At 40.2% G+C, this 23,810-nt stretch overlaps 1 protein-coding gene across 1 annotated transcript in view; it reads right to left on the reverse strand.

The window, feature by feature from the left end:
- The window catches only part of PCDH7 (protocadherin 7), a 283,205-nt gene extending 259,430 nt beyond the window's left edge, over window positions 1-23,775 (reverse strand). The window contains 2 exon segments of the mRNA XM_055795257.1: window positions 20,116-22,044; window positions 22,046-23,775. Coding sequence (XP_055651232.1) covers window positions 20,116-22,044; window positions 22,046-23,290 — 3,174 coding nt within the window. The 5' untranslated portion in view covers window positions 23,291-23,775.
- Between the last annotated feature and the right edge of the window lie 35 nt (window positions 23,776-23,810).

The raw sequence follows: 23,810 nt of genomic DNA on the forward strand, positions 1-23,810 counted from the left end.
AAAAAATATTAACCTTAAGTCCTGTAAATACAGTGCTCAGAGTATGCAGGTCTCTGCCTTTTACTTGTTTCTGCGTTTCACATGTGAACTTTGTTTCTTTATTTCTACAAATGGGAGACAAATTCTAAACCACTGATACGGGGGGGGGCGGGGGGGTATTTTATAATATGTTCAGTTCAAGATCAGAGAAAGGGACAGAAAATACCTCCTTTAAACCATAGTGACAGCCATCGTCATCTTCTCTTTACAGGTCACCCCCCCAGTCTGAAGGACAGGAACAGCTATATTTCAGCAACAAACTGCTCCTCAAATGGTCCTTTGCTAGAACAGAAGTCAAACCTGCATTACAGTGATAGCTTCGAGAAAGGCACAACTAAATCTTCCATATCATCTCCAAATCCACTTAACCAGGGACTAGTAAGATAAGAATGATGATACTTCTGTGTACTCAGTCTGGCTCTTTGCCTGTTTTATGGCTCTACAGATAACAACTCTGCGAGAAGAGGAACCAAGATGTGGCCTTCCAAATTTTTGGGTTTGCAGTGATTGACATTAACACCCTGTAATGGTAGAGAAACCAGTCACAGGAACTAGTTGCACAGTTTGTAAAATTCTTTTTATCAGTTTGATATTTATAGACCCCTAGAAATTCATAGACTATGTCTAAAAAGTTTGTGAAAGCCGACTAATAAGAGGATGTGTATTTATGTAATATAGCCATTTATGTGCGAGAGATAGCTAGAGGCACCCATATTTGAAGAAATAAAAGTTAATAAAGTTAGAATTGATTATTTAAAGTCCAGACAACCTATATATTATGTCGTTTGGGCATGGAGACTAAACCTACAGTCCATAGGTCATGTATAAGCAATCATAAACACATCCTGGTCTCCTACACAACTCACAGGAACTAAGACAGTTACAGAATCTGCCTTACTGAGTTACTGCTTCTTATTGTAGTAACTTTTGAGAGTCTGTAAGCACCTCTCTGTCACAGCATCTTACTCTTCACAGAGATATTCAATGACATCCCATATAGCTCTCATCTGCAGCCAGGCAGACATTTATCAAGGACATAAGAATCCATTTTAGTCAGATGGACCCCTCTGAACCATTTCTGTTAAGATTCCCAAGGCACCTCTATCTCCCTGTTCCAACAGCCACTATATTCCTGTGTGCAAATATTTCCAAGCTTTGCTGTTTGGTTTTATTTTTTCCCCTTAGGGAAAGAAAAATGCACACTTGTCATTTTCTCAGTTGAAACGTCTTGATCTACCCGATGATTTTTTTCTACCTCAAAATTGTCCGTCATTGCTCAGCAAGGAGGGAACAGGACAGGACATGACTTTGAACATACAGATGCAGAGTTTGGAAATATGTTGATCTTACATTCAGAACTCTATAATTTTTCTGTTTTCAAAATGAAAACTTTGTGTATTAGAGCAACTGTATTCCTGCTTTCACTTTATATTTCTACAAATAAATTATGTATTTTAAGAGTAAAGAAAGATCAATGACAGAAACTGTTTTTATAAAGTCACAATATAAGGAACACTGCAGAAATTACAAAATGCTACACTGTGTTATCACAAGGCCAGGATAGTATGTTTTTATCAAACAGAGAGTTCTCACAAATTACTTTGCAAACAAACAGGGTTAATCTTACAAAAAGGAATTTGATTTCTTTGAACTTCTTTAAAGTACCTTCACAATTTCACTTTTTTCATTGTTATTAACTTTTTGAGTATGAGCATTGCTAGTATTTCCATCTCATTCTTATTTCCCTTTTTCTTCCTGAAGAGGTTCAACTGAGAGGTAAAACTACCAAACCTCTTTCATAATCTTCAGCACTGACATTATGATTAATGAAACACTGCATTATAAAAAAATCAAATGTTCCTACAGTCACAACAACAACAAAATCCCTGTGTTTGGCACATTTATATACAACTTCTATGTGTACAGCATGACATAAAATTAATCTATCTGGTGTTTTCACTTGACTGTAAAGAGTTTAAATTATATTTGTTAGACAAATGCCAAATAGAGGACAAAACATAAAAACATTTGTAAAAGTTGTGGCTGCTGCGTGTTATCTTAGTTATTAGGAAAGCTATAAACCCTTTCCAGTATTTCGGTTTGCATATTCCTCATTTTCTAGGCTTGAAAGTATATCCATAAAGCACTTGCCTTTTGCTTGCTTTCCCAGCTTCCCCAAACATTTCCTATGTTTCCAGAAAGCACGTACAGCCAACAGATAAGAAGGCAGAAGGATCCATTCCTTCAGCAGACCTGTTCCCTGTGTTCCCATCACCTGCCGCCACTACCAGATACACTTGTCCACTTGTCCATGCTCCAACAGTCAAAATGTACAGAAATGACTTAAAGTATTTTTTATTATAGGCCTGCACAGTCATCTGTACAGATGAAATATAACACACACCCAGTAAAATCATAACTGATGTCTGCTTCTGAAAAATCACAGTACAGCTGGAATCTCACCCCAGTGCAGTGACTTAGAGGCTACCAAAGCTACTCTTCTCCTATGATCAATGGAGAGAGAGGTCCAGGAGACAGTATATACATAAAGTAGATGGAATAGCTTGACTTCTGAAGGTATCTATCCCTCTTCTTTTGAAGTGGCCCTAGATAACTAACTTGTGCTAGATGACAAGCAAGATGAGGTGAGATGAATTGGCCTAAGGTCAAACTACACCTTTAAGTTACTATTTTAAATATCATTCTTATTAAAATTGGCAGTTGTACCTCATTCTTACCTTGAGAACTCAACCTAATGTACATATAGGGATCTAACAACAATCCTGTTTAAAATATATTCATACAATATAGTTAAGCATAATTCTATCCCAATTCATTAAATCTTTGCAGGGAACACAGAATTAGACTAGCAGAGGGAACTTTTGAAAACCTTACCCCTTACAGTCAATGTGCATGAAGTTAAGCTTATCTTAATAGCACTAAGTAAGACCACTATGCTGTAATATTAGGTTGAAACGTCTACAACATTTAAACAATGAAAAATAGTTTGAGAATGTAAATATAGAGCTCTATTATCCTACTATCAATATAAAACAGTAAATAAGAATTTAATTCTGGTGTAGTAAACAGGAGGAAAACATGTAAGAAATTTAATAAAAGACCCCATGTTCACAAGAGAACCAAATTTAAAATCTGTTAAGATGCTGAAATCCATTACACTTCATACACTATTGTATTGTATTGCCATCTCTATGAATATATATGATACATTGTCTCAGAGTAATTTCAAACTGTCCTACAAAAAGTGTCTTAACATTTCTAAAAGCTAAATGTAGTAACCCTACAATTTTGTGCTTGCTTGCACTTCCTTCAGGATGTATGACACCACAACCATATCAGGGAACCTGACTCACAGCAACTGGACCTGACTTGCAGTCTAGAATCCAGAGTGTGGATAAAATCTTGCACTGAGCAACAACATTGGTTCCATTACTGACCTCTGTCCAAACTCATAACATCTTCATGAAGCAAAAAAATGCTATTATCCACATCTTATGGACAATGAACCGAAAGAATAATATTGAGACCATGTCTAGAATAAGACAGATTTGAACCTATGTTAAAGGACACTCCTGAGAAAACCCTGTTAACAAGGTCCTGTATTTCTCACATGGATTCTTCCTCACATGGATTCTTCCCCCACTCCCATTAAACACAAATGAGAATATTTGATTAAAAAACCCAAAACACACAAATACACACACACCAACTCCCCCCCCCCCCCCAAAAAAAAACAAACAAAAAGACCACAACACACCACCAAAACCTAAACAACCACACTTTGATGTGATTCCATTATTTTACATTATATTAATGGATTAATTTGCAGGTCATCATGAAATGTCTACTCTTTAGAACTAGACAAAGACTTTGAACAAGTTTAAGCCCCAGACACAGAGACAGTGTAATACTACTGCACAATCATACAGTACTACATCATGCAGTACTGTAAGAAATTAAATTATATTACTGGATATGTACTATGCACTGTGGATAGTAGTTTGCAATTATTTTTATTACCTCTGCTCTCTACTTTAGATGCTAATCATTTATTCTGCTTCAAGTCTAACAATAAGTCATCAGTGTGTTTCTAGTCCTTTGTCTGTACCTTTCTTTTCTTTCTGTACCAGCAAAATGCCAACACATAGTTTCATAATGAACTTCCAAGAAGATAGGTAAATGTTTACCCAGAATTTTCCAGTCTGAATATCTTTCTTTTAAATTCTCTTAGCCCCCTTTAAGGCTGTGTAATAAATCCTTAAATTCTCTTAACCTCCTCTAAGGCTGTGCTATAAACCATGAATCTATTCATAGCTTGGAACGTTAATGAGTAAGTAAGTATATTCCTTCCTTTAAAAAGAGTTAGCAAGGGCGTAACATTGCTTCATTTTCCCCCTTCACTGTCAATTGCACACAAAGTCACAGAATAAGCTCACAAATCAAGCTTCCTAGCTTTTGAATTATGGAAAAGTAGAAAAGATGGGCACTATTTCATTTGTGCTTGAAATACTTAAGCCTCTTTTGGAAAGAAAAGGTTTCATGAGAAACAGAGGATTAGTCATTAAACTGACATTTCCTCTGTTTATTCTCTACAGCATAGGTCAGCCATAGGTGCTTGCCAGACTGATTCTGAATTTAACTTAGGGTGTTGATTCATGGAAACAGAAATCAGCGTGATTTGGGGAACTTTTTTGTTGTTGTTGTTTGGTTTTGTCATTATTATAAGAGAGAAAAGATCCCTTTTTGGGAAAACAGTGTCCAAAATGTCATACAGACATGTACTACTATTATATGGGACATAGAAATTCTGTAAATTAAGATCTTTCCTGTTTTTACTGTCTTACATTTCACTGTATATGCTAAGACATTCAAATACTTAAGGTTTTACTCTGGAATTTAATTATTAAAAGAAAAAAACCCCACCACCCAAAACCCAAAAAACACCACCCACAAGAAACTAATAGAAGAAGCACACTTCTAGACCTCGGACACAATCCTGCAGAAAGAAAAAAAATTTAATAATGTTCAGTTTTCACATTTTGTTAATGTTTGACCCTTTAGTGAGCAGTACTATCTGACTCTTACCATGTTAGAAAAATTATCTGGTTTGGTGGGAAGAACAGAGACTGAAATGAAAGTCTAGGAATCTTCACACTGGCACTGGGAAGGTCAGACTGAAAACTCAGAGCATGATAACTGGGATTAGAATACAGATACTATAGAACTACAAGGTATCTTGTATGCGAGTAAAATTCCTATATATGTCAGTATATATATTCTACTGAAACCCTACTGATTCTTCCACAAAAAAAAAAAAAAAAGAGAGAGAAAAAAACCAAAACCCCTGAACAATTTAACAGATTGACTTTATTTGGTGCTCACAACAGCTCTTTTTAAATACAACATTTAAGTGATTATTTTAAGGTTCAGTGCATTAATTTATTTCATCAGAATCTTTACATTTAAATAAAAGAAAAATGGGAGAAAAAAAAATTGGAAGCAATTGTTTCCATCAAAGGTTCTCTTTGTCTTATTCTTTTATTTCCTCAAATTAGTTAGGTAGCCTATGCTTCATGTAAGAGTCCCTCTAAATATAACATAGGAAGAAAAACAGGCAGTCCTAAAAACATAGAAAGAGTGTTCCTATCTATATCCCCCAGTGTCCTCAAAGTGCACTGCTTTTGATGATTAGGAAAGTAGAGAACATCAGTCTTACTTGACAAAGTTATCGCAAACTATTTTTTCAATTATTTAATAAAATACTTTGCCAGAAGCTAGAATGCTAGAATGGTTAAAAAACAGCTCTTCATTCAGAATGCCAAAGAAAATTCTATGGGGTAAAGAAAGAAACAAAGAAAAGAAAAAGACAGAACTCTCAAGTGTTCTCCTTTCCTATGAGGATAGTCCTTCTTAAATGCTAAGCCTTTCCTTTGGGAGGCAAAACAAATACCTGCAGTTTTCCACTACAGGAAAAAGAAAAAAAAAAAAAAAGAAAAAGTGGTAGGCAGAAAGATGTATTTACTGCAAGCTGGATTCCTTTTTCTCATGAGATTGTTCCTTTTCCTTCTCTGATCACAAGCTTACAATACCTTAAACATGAGATACACATTACAAGCTACCAGAAACTCACTGCAGCCGTAGTCAGATTGCCTAATTATTGAGCTAGTCTTTCACTGACAGCATATGCCTCTTGAATCTGCAGTTCTGCCTTATTAATCTTGTGACGAACTATACACTGTTGATTGCAACATGCAACACCTGCCTTGTAAATAAACAAACTGTCCTCTCAATATGTTTTTAAAAAGTTTGAGTTGAATCTCTATTATGTCAAAAATAGGAAAGACAGCAAAATGTTTTCTTTAGACATTCCAGGACTCAGATATGCCCTTGGTCCAGATAAGCGTGGCTTTGATAATAGTCTGAAAATGTGAAAAAAATTACCACCCCAGTGAGGATTTTAGAAAGGCTGGAGATGGAGTCTCTAGAATGATAAAGATTAAAAAAATGAGTTGTTAACATTTCTAGACATGTTCTTATTCAATCACTTCTTTTATTCAGGACTTTCCCTGCTGTATACCATAGGATTTCTTTTCTCTGTTTCAGCTGTTAAATTTGAACATAAATACTATAAAATCAGCATTCAGATTCTTTGTGTTCTACTGTCTTACAGTACACAGCTTCAGAATGATGCCTAATTATTACTGAAATCCTTGTTTCTACCTGTAAACTAAAAATGCGGTTTCTGATTTGAACCACTGGTACCACACTGTGAATACTGCAGCCTCAAAATGGATCTACCACATTTTGATTTACGTAGAAGTAGTTGAAGAGTATACTTTTAGGCAAAACTTGTCATTTAGACTTTAAATGACAAGGTGCCTTTAAAAATTTTAAAAACGTTCTTTGAAGCCTAAGTGTCCTCCTGACGTTTTTTAATCCCAAATATGGTACAGTATTAGTTGACATTTTGTAAAGGACCTTTACGTATGTGAATACATGTTGTATATACAATAGCATTCTGCAAATAAACTCCTAGTTTCCCTCAGTACACATATAAGGAATTCACTAACATTGATAAGAGCTCTACGTTTCATTACACACAAAGAAAGCTTCTCAAACTTATTAATGTTAGTATTAAATTAGTACTAAAAATTATTAGAAGTAACAAAAAAATGTTTAACTTTCAATAAAGGCAAGATACATTTTATGATTTGAGGTTTAGGGGCATCTTCTGACCATCTCTAACACTGAATTTATAAGCTCATAATGATAAATACATGTTGCCATAATCTTTCATTGTCACTGTGCTGCTGCCCTAACAGCATCCACTCTTGTAAAAGAGAACTGCACCGAAAGAGTTCAAAATTAATAGCTGTGAAATCTCAAGCACTCACAAGCATGTGTTTTTATCACTTCCATGCTGTGTAGATTGGGTACTCTTGTTATTTATTAGTTATGACAGTGAACAATTCCCACTTGCTTAAGTGAAAAAGTGAAGAGCTGTTTGCATAACTAGCAAGGTGAAAAAACAGATTTCGAACTGTTGGAATCATTTCACAAGAACAACGTACACAGACCAGAAGAGAGCCTTCTTTCACAGCACTATAATGTGCTGACTACGGCATGTGTTATTCTACCCTCCACATACCCCCTGTTGAAAGGCAGCTCTTACAGCAAGTTCTGCATTTGTGAAGAGCCTGGAACGGAGTCCTGGTACAGCACAAGAGCTCCTACATGCTCCAGTAGTCACCCTCATCAACTTCAGGCTGGAAAAATGTGAATATTTGCAGTGGCTTAATGCAGTAATACACACATACTGTTTACAGTGAGCATGTGGTCCGCAGCTGATGCGGAGCACTCTGGCACCCGTGCCCAGAGCAGCTAGCCCACACATCACCAAGCTAGAGCGAGGCACTACTCCCTGCTGCAATTCGTCAGACACGTTCCTCTCTCCTCTGAGCCAAGCAGCAAAATATGTGATCTTACAGGTAAATATTGAAGTAAGTATCAACAGTGCTTTATCGCCTAAAGAAATGATTGTTTTCAACAGAGAAGCTAAAGAAGAAAGCATGGCTGTTCTGCTTTTCTTGGGATTTTTCTTCATTTCTTTTCAGTAATGGAACACGGAGATAGTATCTCCAAACAGTGTATATTTCAAATTAAAAAGGAAAGGTTAAAGATAGTAACTGTAACAGTATTACAAAATGTCTCCATCTGATTTAATATTAATGTACAGAAAAATCTATCATAGATCAGGACAGCAAGTACGATTTGCCTGTGGGCAGTACTATTACCAGCACACAATTAGTTTCAGATCGGAGACACTGGCCTTAGATCTGTTCTCATGCCAGTAATCTGTGTCCTAGCTGACTGAAAACCAACAGCTCTTGATGAAATGCTATTTACTTAGCTACAGAAAATTTGATTAAATGTAAGGGTAATAATAACAAAACCAGTAATGCCCAACGTGACATGAAATGGCATAGGTCATATTTTAATTGAGACATTTCAGTGAACAATATGAAATTATGAAATGAAACAGGATATGTTACGTGAGAAGCTGTTATGGCAAAGTCATTTTCTTTCAATTAAAAAAAAACACCACCACACTGTGAATGCCAAAAAATTCTTTTCTACTGTCTATTACTATAAACCCATCAGAAAATATGAATTCTTAGTCCTTAATGCTAAATCTTTCAAATCCTTGGACTTATTTTTTTTTCTTTGATAACAGATGGATTTCCTTTTATTCTTAGTAATTTGCATCAATAGTAGATCATGAAGTCTTATAAATACATAAAGCTTTTTAGAAACATTTGATAGAGTAACACTTTAGCCAGTTCCTTCATATTTCTGTAACGTTAATTCTCCAGGAAGGTTACTGTATAATTTGAAAAGTTCAGTCACTTTATGTATTTAAGAATTAATAAAGAAAAAATACATAAATCTAGCATTCAAGGTTCCTAGAAAGGTACACTAATATTCAGTATTAGAAAGTCCAAGATGAATTTTCAGTTTGTTCAGCAGTGTCTGAAGGGCCGACTGAATAAAACATCCTCTAGTCTCCTTGACTATCACGTAAGTGCTAAAATATTTTGCAATATAACAAAACCAAAATCTTCTTAATTTATTCTGCATAGAGGAATTTCACACTGTTGCTTATCTTTTCGTCTGCACTAAAGAACAACCAAAAGATCCATAATACTAGTAACAGTTCATAAATATTTATAAAGAACCAGTGTTGCACAAAAAAAGATAGGACAAATTATATAAGCATCCAGTGAGCTCTGCAAAACCCAGAACAGCAAAGTCAGTGTCATTTTGCAAACAGTTACATGTTTCCTTCACTTCTAAACTGAATCTTTCTTGTATGTTAGCATATTTTATTTTAATTCATGTAATAAAGCACATAAAAACACTGCAAGCAGCAAATTTTTTAGTAACATACAATTCCACATACGGACTTGGAGAATTTAAACGCTATGAGTTATGGTGATGCAGCAACCAATACTGGTTTCGTATCTGCTCAATGGAGCTGCCAGCGTCAAGCCTGAACCTACTGAATGAACTCATCCATTATACAAACCCACATCCTGGTGAAACACCTACTGCACCTTGGCAGTAGTTCTTTGTCATTCCTATAAAGTACTACTCCCATCTGCACTGTCATTAGCTATTTCAGATATGTTATTCTATTCTATTTTATATGTCTATAGTAATAAATTGTGTAAAAAACGTGACCCAGATTATGTGTTGTAATTTCTAGGAAAAACACTCATAGCTGAAAGCCATCATGAAAACAAGTACTGCTTTGTTTCACACCCATTGCTGTCACTTTTACTCACATGAATTAACACCTGTCCTAGAAATAGCTAAATTTTATTTGTATTCAGAAAAAAAATCTATTAAAATAAAGTGATAGATTCAGGCCCTTAAGTTGCAGGAAGTAGAATAAAATCATCAGTATATAGTCAGATGAGTGAATTTTCTACATTTGTACATGACAGATTTTACCTAAGGTCTGGGTTCAGTTCAGTGACTGAGCATGTAGTGACCTGCCTTAAGTAGAGATTTCCAGTTTCCTCTGTAATTATTCCTTCCGTAAAAGAACTCACAACATTACCTGAAAATGAAACAAATACTTCTCGCTCAAAAAACTCGTTTACTGTCCTGTAAACTTGTGATGCAACTGGAAGATAATTACATGCTTATTGAAAATAGCATTTTTCTGATTCAACAGAATGATGGATATCCTCTCTCATTATTACACAGGGCACATGTTATGCCATTATCACCAGTTTAGAACACATGGATGGAGATAAGGAAACTGATTCACCATTTCATTATTCAAATTTTATAACAACATAACTCCACTCAGAACAGGAATGACATGATGGAGAATGAGACCAAATGTATGTTGAAATCAGCAGACATAAAAGCTGTGAACAGTAAAGGTAGTAAAACAGGAACTTAAAATATCACTGTGAAAATGCTGGGGCCAAGTGAAGTAATTAATTTGCTGTTGTTTTATTATCTGTATTTCCATTCCTGTCTTTCATCTTTAGAAAGCTTGCAAACTACTGAAGTTTTTTCTCTTGTTAATTATAATATTTTAAAAAGGACTCCCAAATAAATAAAACAGATTTCCCTAAGCAAATGGCCGGATTTCATCTGATGTTTTACGATACGAATTTTCAGGCCAAGTTATTCTCATAAGCATGCCTACAAAAGGTAACACACAACATACACACAGCGACCTATCAGGTAACCGAACAAAAGTAGTTTGTCATATATACTCTTGCTGTACCAATAGTTTTAGTAAGAATACGTTTAATACTCAAATCATACTTTTTGAAACATCATTAAAACCACATCATTCCCACAACTTTTTATGAAGATAATTTTATATTTGGATGTAATACTTGAAAAACCTACTCTTGTTATTTTGGAAATTATACATATATACATGCTGGTAAGTTAAATGCAAGAGATTTTATGTGTAACATCCAGACTGATAAATTGGTCTTCCATATCTGTATTTTGTTTTCATGTAAAGCAGTCTCTGAATATTATATCACCTGATTTAACTTACAGCAACTGATATTAGTTAGTTGATTGATTTTTGTGGAACTACCTGTAGTTTACCTAATATGAGATAAATATCAGCCCAAGAGGTCTGAAGATTAGTAGAAATTCAGTTAAGCTGACTGCTGCCAATATTGTTTCTGTGAAAACAGAAATAGTTTATGTCAATTCAAAATTAATTTGTCACCTTAACATTGGTATATATGTGAACATATATTTGCACATGCTTATTCTATTAATAGGTATGCGTATGGCACACAAATTTCAAACCAATACTTAAGTACTTACTGGAAAAATAATTTTCTACCTTGCTAAAATGCACTACATTCACAGAGTGCTTGATTTTAATTATTATTTCTTTAAGTAAACTGAAGGATTTAGTGATTGCTTTCTTGTTTAGCCTTGAGCTGCCGCTACAAAAAAGTATCCCAGAAGACACCCATGTCTTGCATCATACACTGTCTGCACAGCTCTATGCAGACATCTCAGAAACTTTAGGATACCTGAAGTGACACTAGGATGCATATGTTTAGATAGCTGCATCACATCCAGAACACCGTGACAGTCTCCATAATTTCCTTTGGTTCATTTTTCAGCATAACACTGAACTCAGAAACGCGATTCTGCATCAAGTTGTATCAGTGTAAAAGCATTGTCCTGATAAAAGATACTTTCCCCAAAGATAGGTCTCTAAGAGTGTGTTAAAGCAATTCTGCCTCACATGGACTTGGTATCCAAAGGAAATAGAGGCTACTTCTCATTTTACACTGCTCCAGGGCTGAGAAGTCCTTGACATCTATACATGGATAGACAGGATAAATTATAGCAGCCCCTCCCACTTCTCTCTGAGAAGTGCTACCACAAAGAAAATACTTGGCACATATCACAAAAGACACATATTTCCTGGCTACAACCTCAGACAAGAAACTACTTTTCAGGAAGTTTATGGAGGATTCTGCATAATCATTGTGTGACTATGCAATGCAGGAATTTTTATCCTTCCAGTTAACAAATATCTTCTTACTTAAAACATGGTACCATAAAGGAATTGGTTCAGACATGGCTGCAAGTTAAAATGGTCTCTGAATTTTTGGCAGATGGAATCAGTATTTCTGTATTCTAGTTCCACCACATACTCGATGAGTGATTTTCAGCACGTCAGCTAGTACCTACCTTCTGTACCTAGTCTTAAAAACCTGCCTTTACATTATCTTTAATCTGACTTCACATTATCTGTAGATAATAAAAGACCCTATATCAAATACTTAGATAAATATTAATTTTGTTGCTTCCTAATACTCCAAGAATGCTGCCTGCAACAACACAGTTCTTTCATTCAAGGATTACAAGCTCAGCCATTAGGTTGTTTGATTCAGAACATAAAATCTGTAAGAAAATCTCATCTGACAGAACAATGTTTGCCTTCAAAAAAATAAACTAACTTTTGTCAGTAGTTAGAAAGGTAAATTAAGTTTTGAACAATGAACATAATGCCTTTCTTCATCTTCTAATAATTGTGTTATTTGTGATCCACTCTGAGTAAAATTAAACTATACTTTTGGGGTTAGCTGCAGCATTTTACAAGCTAATGATCACAAAACATCTGTGTTACCTAAATGAGAGAATTGTCTGATTGATGCAAACATTAAAAAAAGAAAGCACATCACTTTTACATACTTTCAGTTTTAAATGTGACCAGAGTATTAGTTCTATTCAAACTTCTAAACCCCAAAACTTTTACTCGTTTTCCCATCTTCTCCTTCACAAAAAAAAAAAAAAAAAAAAAGGGGGGGGGGGGCTCCTCCACACCTGCTCGTATATGTTTTATATAAAAGTTATTCCCTATTTTTGAATACAGTCAGAAACTGATCTTAACTGTGATTTTACAACTCTTTTCAGTGAAAATGGGCATATAAGAATGAGCACAACTCCTGTTAAGCACAGTTCCACACAGTTGGACAACTCCAATGTATGTCACTGACATCATTGCGTTTTGAGATTTTGACATATGTTCACGACCTGCTCTCAGTTAAATATTTATAGAGGAAATTGCACTAAAATAAGAAGTGAGGCAGTTTTAAATCCTCCTTTGTCATCTTCTGTTGTTGTAAATCACATTTTAGATGCCCCAACTGACCTTAGTTACTCCAGCATTAGTGTGATATTTTGTCACCCACAACAGCAAAATAAAAGTGACCTTGAGAAGTCTCTGTTGTCTGAAGTATATGGAAGACAGTCCTAGCTTTTCCATAATATGCGTGTTCTCTCCCTTCTCCTTAGACCCTTTTTTCATAAGTCAAAACTCAAAGAGACCCTGTGATTTTATCTCATCTGCTGTTTTACTCAGACCTTAGATTCACAAATTATTTGAAATTTTAAGCTGTATAACTTAGTATAAATAAGAAAAAACATGAAAGTATAAAGGATATAGGTGAATTTTATTTTTACTATTTATCTAGTGACATGCATTTTGCAGGATAGGAAGCTAGCAAGGCTTGGTAGGACTGCGTATAGTAAGATTGACTGTAAGAAAATAATTTCAAATATTTTTAATAACAGCATTTTAAATGTTCTCCTTATACTACTACAAGGCCATGCACTGTTAAAATAACTTGAACTGCATGGTCCACATTACCAACATACTTTCCATTAAACTACATAATCAATAAACTTGACACACACCCATATAAATGCGAAGTTTTCTTTTAGTCTTGATTCAAAAATTGGAATAATGCAAATTTATAAACAAAAACAATAAAAATTTAAAATGTTATTTTTATTCTGAATAGTAACTGTTGGTCTATTTTTTTGCTGGTGTAATTATTTATTAATATATAGTATATGCTAGCAAAGTCCAAAATCTGATGATGGACATACAACAAATCTGCTCTTCTAGGAAAGAAAAATCAGGGCAGAAAATTACAGAAATAGCATTGCCTGAGTATACAGTGAGATGAAAACACCTAAAAATGTAAATATTTTTGTTTAAATGGAGAAATGCAGATCAAAAATTACACAGAACATATTCCATGCAACCTAATCCTTAAAAAAGTTGTTTGCATTGTTAAGAGTTTCTAAAGATCTGTTGGAAGCAAACTTGTTTAGAAAAATTAGAAAGCCAGCCTGCTACAAACTGTCCTGAATTGCTCATATGTCCATATCAATATTTCCTGTATATATAGTCAAAGAAAATTAAAATTGTGTCCTGTTAAGATTAGGAATTAAATACTAAAATGTTCAGCAAATATAGCAGAATTTACAGTGCTTGTGAAGGATTTAGTTAATTGACTTATAAGCACAATGCTAACTACTTCTGAAGTCTGTTGTTTTTCTTTTATATTTCAATGCAAAACCAATCCAGTAAGTTTTACATCTCAAAGCTGCCCAGCAGATCACTAGCTATGTAAATGTCGTAAAACTTTTGAAAGAAAATTCATAAAGGGAAAAAGTGCCTGAAGCTGCAGGACAGGTGTTTCCCTTACGCACAGCTGACAGTTGGTCAAACCAGGAAATATCGCAAATAGTAGAAAACAGGGCAATTAAACATGAGAGAGAGGAAACACTCAGAAATACACTGCTACGTTATGAAGACTGACACAACAATAGTCAGACTGCTAACCATGGTTATAACCCAGGTTCATATCAGTATGTACAATGCCAGGGAGCTGTCCGAGTTGATAAATCAGATTCTATCCTTTTAAAGATGTTGCTTGCTACCCCTTGCCTATAATAGTACAGTTCTTTACTTATTCAGAGCATGAATCCTCCTTCACTTAGATCCTGTCCCTTTTGGCTCTGTGCATCTCCTGGGAATGCAGAATGATTCAGTGGTAACTTAGTCATTTGTGCACTCTACAAGATGATTTTACTGAAGAGGGAAAAAATAAAGGCTGCACTTAGCAGTGGAATACTTTGTGTTAAATACAGATAATTAAAGCATCAACAATCCATCTTTTTCATGTTTAATTAGCCTCTCTTTCATCATAATTTGTTACTGAAGGTCAAATGTGGGTCACTTTTAAAAACTAATTGTAAAGTATTTAATATAATGCAAATTGAGAACAGAAAATTTAAATATACTTCTGTACACTTTGCACCAAATAGCATTAAATGCATGAAAGTCGCCAATGTAAATGTTTATACTCGATGACAATGTTCTCATTTTTTTTCTCTGCGTTGCACTTAGTGCTGCCATAACATTGTTATTTTTTACAATTATTATACTGTAGGACATTTGCTTAGCTGGAAGCTGTGAAATTTGATTCTTGAGAGTTGGTTTGTGATTATAAAAAAGCAGTCTTTGAGATAAGGGTCTGCATGTATCCGTGTGTCTGTACATAAGCAAGAAAAAAGATGATGCTTTCTTGCATGGTTAAACTGGTTGCTCCCTTAATGGATGGATTTTGGGTCCTATTAAGGCTGCTGGTTATATGTGTATTATTTATAAGGAAATTGACCAACTTAGCTTATAAAAACAATTCACATACATGATAACCAACTAGTAAAAATGCTTCTACATTGCAACAGACTGATTAATGTTTGAAGTGTCAGGAAACAAATTAACTGGCTAGGGTACATAGATTTTTTTCAGAAATTAATTTCTACATATTTCACTTTCATGGAAATAAGACTTTACAGGAAATGCATCTAGTTCTGACTAGTACATCAGCATACTCTGGTATGATAAACATCACTGAACAGTACATTTCCAATAAGAAAAGGCATAGGGATAATTCATAAAGGATTACAGAATTGGCCAGGAAGCCAGTACCCAAAGCAAATAAATAATGCTGCTCAGAAATTCCCGTACTAGTTCTGCTAATTCTACCAATGGTAACCAATATCACTTAAAAAAAACCCTAAAACCAAAACCAACAAAAAACCTACCAAAACCAACAGCACCACAACTGCAGTGTTTTACCTAGTTAATAATCATTGTTTGATGAGCAAAGCAAGTAAAAAAGAAACCAAGAGAATATGATAGCCAGAAAATGTAAACATATAAACATAAAAAAGGGTTTAAAGGGCCTGTTCTTCAAACAGTGGTTGTTAACATGCTAATCTCACATTCTTGATTAAAAGCCTCAGTGAGATAAACCTTGTATCCCACTATTTTGCATTGCGAAACAAAGTGGAAAAAACAGCATATATTATAAAAATAAATCTGAAACTAACATAAAAAATAAACAATTGTTTAAAATTAAAATCTATTATTACAATTATGATTAAGGATGCAACCCTCCAAGCTGCTAAGCGACTCCTGTTAGGCACTGAGCTTTCTTATCTTTGGCTGTCTTTGCTGGAAGTTAGTAGTATCCAGGCTCCACACAGGCACCGTGCAGCACCTGGAGGGTTCAGGTTTTAAATCTGTGATCCAGAAAAACACTTGCTTAAACTAATCCTCATTCAGCAAAAGACTTCCACACAGCTTTAACTTTTGGCAAGTGATTAAGACCTATGGAATACTAAGTCATTTAAACATTTGTTTGCCATTAACTAGATATGTTAGTGTTTTATTGAATAGGAGAGAATTGGTAAATGGGAGGCTAAAAGAATATTTCAGAGTAATACCATGCTAAAGATGACCAGAATAGGAGTCACACTTATGGAAGATCTTCTAAAAAAGTGACAATGAACTGTCAGAAGTCTGCTGAATACAGAATTTAGTTTGAAACATTATATAAAACACTTGATGTCAAGAAGGAGGACAGTTAGAAATTGTCATTTTACCCACTGAAGTTCCCCTATACAGTACTGTATCAAACAAGATGTATTTAGGAACTCATTACCTTAAAAAGAAAGTATCAAATAATCGGCACAAAACCAACTTGCATTCACTGGGGTACACGAGTTGGTCATGTAAGTAGAGACTCTATTTCCTGACTGCTATATCGTATATATACGAAAGTATCAATTACGAATTCTAATTACACTAATGGGAAATTAGTATTGCTCTCATCCTCAGTAACTTAGAGCAGTTACATTCTGCTGTGTCCACTTATTTGTTTTAAAACTTTATATACCTTCTAATGTCTCCTTAAAACAAAGGGAACTGTCAACGAGTAAATAAAGGCAGCCTTAGGGATTTCAACTAGTCTCCCTAGCACGGCTACATCAATATGCCACTGATTCTGTTTCACATGTACAGCTGAACTATGAAACGATCTGATATACACCACATCAGAACCCTTTATCTGTTTAGAGAGAAATGCGACGCATTTGCAATGTGCTGAACATGAGCTCCACATGGTTTCAGTGTTAAAAATCCTCATGTGTTTTGCGTGATAAACAGAGAAATGCTCCATTGTCAATGTTTGAGATGTGAAAAGTCTACATTTTTTTATGCAAATAAGTCTTAATGTACCCACTATTATGCAAAAGCATGAATAGAACTATGTAAGTATCACTCAGCACCAAGCTGGCAAGTACCGTTAGAAAAGCAGGGTAACAGTTTTGTGCCTGATAATCTCTCCTACAAAGTCTGTTATTTAGCACTACCTTTACTGTTTTCTTGGACACTTTCCTCAACCTATGTGCATGCTTTGAAAGTATTTGCACACTTGTTACACGTTTTAAAATAAGAAGACAAGGCATTAGAATATTGGCTCTAAACTACTTGGTTAAACTAACCTTCATAACTAAGTATTTAGCACAGGAAAATCATTGACAATGAGAAACTGGTTTTGTAAGAAACTAGATAAATAACGGAGCAATCCAGCATGTACTTCTTTTGGTTTGACTGTTGCAAGTAAAAGTAATAATGCCATTTTCCTCTACCAAGAAATCCTCTGATGTATTGTATATCAAAACATATCCTTGAAAAATGTTAAGTAATTCAAAACATATTTCTGTGATATAATCTTAAATAAGTTTTTTTTTATCAAGCAAAATAGCAATTTGTATGGTGTAATCCTTTACCATTCCTATACTTAGCATGCAAGTCATTCTTCTACGCTGAAAATAAATCACACTTTGACAGTTTATAATTCATATGTTGATATGAATTGCAGCATCAAGAAAGAAGTAGTATCTGATTAGCATATGATCCACTGGCTACTTTGCTATTCCAGTGTTAACTAAAACAGCATCATTACTATGTGCTTAATAAGCCTTAGTAGATGTGAGTTTATGAACTTCCTTAGGACTTTGTATTTTATACAGACTATTTTCAAACTGAAATGGTAATGTACTCTCCGGAAGAGGGTTAATGAAATGTATCACCCAGAAACTACCGTGTCAAACATTCTGTAAGTCTGTATCACTTGTAAAACAACATATGCAGAAATACTGGAAGACAGTACATCAATCACACTTTTTTGGTGATCTGGAAGACCAAGTGGCTCATACAAATAATTTTACAGTATTTAAGTATTTCTAAGCAGAATGCAAATGCTGGCAACACATTGTAAAACTTCAATTGTAGTAGACTCACAGATGTTTCAAAGTAGAAAAAAAAACCCATAATGCACCATATTTATATGTTAATAAGTTGAAAAGAAAGCATTTTTGTCAAACTAGTCAGAATTTCCCTGTTGCAGACTCGACTCTATATTTACATGAATCAGCAATTCATTTATGTGGAGATTCTCGTGTCACATGCATTGTAGCTGAGGAAACACTCAGAGCATTACCCTACATGGAAAGATGTAATGGAAATCACCAGGTGTTAAGTATCTCATTTTACTATCACCCAAAAAGTATTCCCCCAAAGAAAAGCGACCTCTCTTCAGGCTACATATGTGTCTTATAAAATAAAACAGACGCTTTTATGTAAGAGCTCGATTCCTCTTTGTGGTATCCCTATGTTATTTCAAGGACTGTAAAGAAGTCCTTACCATCACCAGTTTTAGGCTATCGGAGCTCCACTGAACCGACCTGTGCCAGCACAGCCAAGATCAAAACCAGTCACTTGTGGCACCCCTGAAAGCACACCTCGCTCTGAGAAGGCTCACGACTGTCGCACTCGCTGCAGACGGAGCTATGCAGCAGCTGAGCTGGCAAATTAAGGCCTCTCATCTTGAATGAATGAATTTCACGTGATATGCGGGGGGGGGGGGGGGGGGGGACACGACATGAGAACATACTTGGGTGCGATTCTAGGCTCGCTAACATTTACATGTATTCAGAGCAACTGCTGCAAAGACTGCAATCACTGTGGCGTAAATGAGACCGCAGATAGGCTTTCCAGATTATTTAAGCATTTTTGGTCCTAATGAAAGACGTGGTAATTACAGCCATTAACGCTTCAGCGCCGCTGCTGCAAACGCACTCTCGCCCACGGCTGCAGGCCGGCAGCAGCCCCCTTTCCCCACAGCATCTGGCTCCTGAGGCGAAACTTTCCTCCTCTGCCGGCGCTGGCTGTTTCTAAGGCTGGGCAAGGAAGCACCGCGGGGGGGGGGGGGGGGCGGGAGCGGGGCCGGGAGCGGGGCCGGGGGCGGCCGGGTGGCTGCGGCTCCGCCGGAGGGGGGGGGGTCCGGACCCCCCCCCCCCCAGCCGCCGGGATTGGCTTGCGGGGGGGCGGCTGATAAAAGCATCTCACGCCGCCTTGCAGCTCGCTGCCTGCCCTGCCAGCCGAGCCCCCGGCCCGGCCCCCAGCCCCGCGCCCGGCCGCCGCTGCGCCTGCGGGGGGAGCGCCGCGCCCGCCGCCTCCTCGCCTCGGCGGGGCGGGTCCGCCGGCGACCCAGTCGGTGCGGCTGCACGGCTCTGAAAGGGGAGGGAGTAACAACAGTAATAAAGATCTGACTCTCCTTCCTGCGTGCTGTGTGCTGGTCCGGGCACCTGACTGCCAGCGGGGGGTGGAGGTGGGGGATGCCAGGCTGAACGGGTCATTGATCTGACGGTCGTGTCTGGTTGTGCGGGTGCGGGAGGCGGGGGGAAGCGGGCAGCGCCCCTCCCCGCCCACGGTGTATGTGTGTGCGTGCGGGTCGGGGGCTCCGCGGCAAGGGGGGGCGCGGGGCACAGCGCTCTTACCTGCTTGCTGTACTTGCTGCTGGCCTGGCAGCTGTACTCGGAGCAGTGGTCCGACCCGATGGAGATGTTGTCGCCAGCGCCCACGAAGGTGTTGGCCGGGGGCAGGTCCTGCACAGCCTGGTGCTTTTTGCCGGCGGTGGGGGACTGCGGGTGCAGCTGGACGGTGGGCAGCGGAGAGCTCGATTTGTAGTGCCTGGCCAGGTCGGGGCTGCCTGGGCCGCCGTTGACCGAGCGGTACCGCCCCATACCAGGGCTGTCCGAGAGCTTCTCATTGACGCTGTCGTAGCGCTGCCCATTGGGCTTGGAAGCCTCGACGGTGACAATGCTGCTGTAGAGAGGCTGCTTGCCCTTCTTGCCTTTCTTGTCCTTCTTGGGTTTCTTGGCCTTGTCGTGCTGCTGTGGGGTAAAGAAGTCCTCGTGGTCCTTCTTGCCAGCCTCGTAGCCATGTTTGCCCTTGGAGCGGCAGTAACGCGCCATAACCACCACCAAGATGAGGAGGATGACGGTCATGATGCCAGCCACCACGCCAATGACTATGCTTAGCCGTTGCTTGCTCAGCTCGTAGCTGGGGTCACCAGCAATGTCCTGGGCCAGGGGCGTGTGGAGGCTGCGAGCCACCTGGCTTTCCACTACAGTGGCATTGGACAGGCTTTCGTTGACAAAGACATGGAGCAGGGCAGTGGTGGACTGGGGCGGCTGCCCGCTGTCATTCACCTGCACCACGAGGCGATGCAGGCCATAGTGCTTTGGGGCCAGCTTACCCACCAGCGATACCACACCACTGGCCGAGTCGATCTCAAAGAGTTTGAAGGGGTTGCCCCCAATGATGCTGTAGTTGAGGTCTGCGTTGAGACCAGTGTCAGCATCAGTGGCGACCACTGTGGCCACCACGGTGCGCATGTTGCTGGAGGGTGGCAGCATGGTGTAGGAGCTGTTGCTGGGGAAGGTGACCGTGGGCGCATTGTCATTCTCATCCATCACAAAGAGGGACACAGTGGCGGTGGCAGAGCGTGGTGGCTCCCCTGCGTCCACTGCCTTCACCTTAAAAGTGTAGCTGGTCTGCTGCTCACGGTCAAAGGAAACAGTGGAGAAGATGGTTCCAGTGTCGTTCTCGATGGAGAAGATGCTGGCTGCCTGGTCATGGTCACCGGGCTGAATGGAGAGACTGAGCTCAGCATTGCGGCCCTTGTCGAAGTCCATCACAGTCACCATGCCTACAGGGCTGTTGGGCTGCAGGTTTTCCTTCACGTAGAAAGTGAACACGTCTTGCATGAAGCGCGGTTCATTGTCATTGCGATCCGCAACCCGCACCACCACTGTGGTGGAGCCCTGCAATGATGGCACACCCTTGTCCCGGGCTGTCACCTGGAACTCATAGGTGTCACGTTGCTCGCGGTCCAACACTGCCTGCACCGATACATCCCCGGAGTCAGGGTCAATGCTGAAGATGCCGCTTGGCGCCTCTGAGGAGAGGGGCGAGGCCTCCAGGGAGTAGGTGATCTCAGCGTTCTTGCCGCTGTCCGCATCCGTGGCGACCACTGTGGCCACCCTCTCACCAGGCAAGTTGTTCTCTGGGAACGAGACCTCCAGCACAGCCTGGCTGAACATGGGAGGGTTGTCATTAGTGTCCCCAACCCGCACCAGCAAGGAGTTGTTGCTGGACAAGCTGGGGCTGCCCGAGTCCACAGCCACAATCACCACATTGTAGTCACGGACAGCTTCGTAGTCCAGAGGGGCTGAGGTGTGGAGGAAATACTTCCGCTTGTTCTGTGGCTCCCCTTCGCCTTCGCTGGCTGGCTTGAGCTGGAAGGGCACATCACCTACCACGGTGCAGGTTACCACACCGTTTTCACCTTGGTCCCGGTCCGACACCTGCACCAGGGCAATGGGGGTATCTACCAGAACGTCTTCAGCCACGCTAGCCACCCCCGTCCCGGAGTGGGATGCGCCCAATTTTCCGGATGTCGATGGTGGGCACGTTGTCATTCTCATCACGGATGTTGAGCACGACTGTGGCCTTGTCTGTCTTGGGGGGCTGGCCCCGATCTCGGGCCATGACGGTGAAGCGAAGCTGGTTCACCTCCTCCCGGTCGATGCGGTGCAAAACGCTGAGCCAGCCCGAGGTCTCATCCAGCCGCAGCAGGCGCCTGACTGACTCTGTGGCTGCCCCGAAGACATACTCGATCTGCCCATTCACCCCCACGTCCAGGTCGGCAGCTCGCAGCTGCAGGATGGGGGTCCCAGGGCTGCTGTTCTCTGCCAGGTCTGCCTCATAGACGCTCTTCTCGAAGCGGGGACTGTTGTCGTTCACGTCGGTGATCAGCACCCTCAGGATAGCCTGCGAGGACCGCGCCGGCTCGCCGCCGTCCCGCACGCGGAGGCTGAGCTCGTAGGAGTCCCGCTGCTCCCGATCCAGCGCCCCCTTGACGATCAGCTGCGGCTGCTTCTCCCCGTCCAGGGTGTCGGCCACCTGCAGCTCGAAGACGCTGCTGCGGGCCGCCGCGTCCGCCTCCTGCCGCCGCTTGCTGCCGCCGGGGTAGGGGGCGCTCTCGGAGGCCGCCGAAGCGGAGCCCCCCCCGCCGCCGCCACCGCGGCGGCCGCCGTCCCCGCCGGGCTCCTGCAGCAACTCGTAGCGCTCGATGCCGTTGTGTCCGAAGTCCCTGTCGGTGGCAGTGGGGAGCAGGTAGAGGGTCCCCACGGGCCGGTTCTCCTCCACGGTAAGAGTGAGGACGGGGGAAGGGAAGGTGGGGGTGTTGTCGTTGATGTCCAGGATGATGACCCGACCCTCGAAGAGGTCCACCCAGCTCTGCGAGGGACCGATGACCGACACCTCGAAGTCCAGGAAACACTCGTTCTCGTCGAAGATCATCTGGCACTGCGGCAGCTTCTCGCGGTCGATGCGCCGCTCCGTGGTGCTCAGCTCCCCGGTCATGTTATCGATCTTGAGATAGTCGGAGCCCGATTCCAGGCTGAATGTCACCTCTCCGGAGCCCGTCACGATTCCCAGGTCGGAAGCTACGTTGCCGATGCGGATGTCGGCGGGTCCTTCCTCGGCCAGCCGGTACCTCAGGAGCTGCTTGGCCGCTGCCAGGCTGACCCAGAGCGGCGGAGGCAGGAGGAGCAAGAAGCAACAGCAGCAATGCACAAAGCCAAGGAGAGTCCGCATCTTCCTCATCTTCCTCACACCGCCCCCCCCCCCCCCCCCACTCCCACCTGCCCCGCAGTAAAATCCCCTGATAAGCCAACAGAGCGTCTGAGCGTCCGGGTGATCAATTATAAATTCCTTCTGCTCCTGGAAACTTATTGTCTCATGTCTGGTGCAATTGGTGGTCAAAACCCTGCTGCTGGCTCCTCTGCTGCTCTCCCTGCCTTCCAGTTGCGATATGCTTGCAGTTCACGGGACAGTGTATTTTGCTGTTTAAAGATTCATCTCGGTAGATAGGATAGGATTTTCCTCCTCCTCCCCCTTCTCCTCCTCCTCTCTGATTTTACTGTAACCACTTTGCAAGGTTTGCAATAAAAGCAGAAGCAGCACTGTGCGATTCGAAGCCCCCCAGGTCGTCTTCTTCGACACTGGAGTTAACTACAATTCACACACGCTCGCTCTTTTCTCTCTCTCAGCCGTTTATGACCAAGGCATTCTGCCCCTCTCTGCACACGGCGGAGGGAGGGGGGGGAGGGAGGGGGTATATGTG

The sequence above is a fragment of the Falco peregrinus genome, chromosome 2 (assembly GCF_023634155.1).
Source record: "Falco peregrinus isolate bFalPer1 chromosome 2, bFalPer1.pri, whole genome shotgun sequence".
NCBI classification, from domain to species: Eukaryota; Metazoa; Chordata; class Aves; order Falconiformes; family Falconidae; genus Falco; species Falco peregrinus.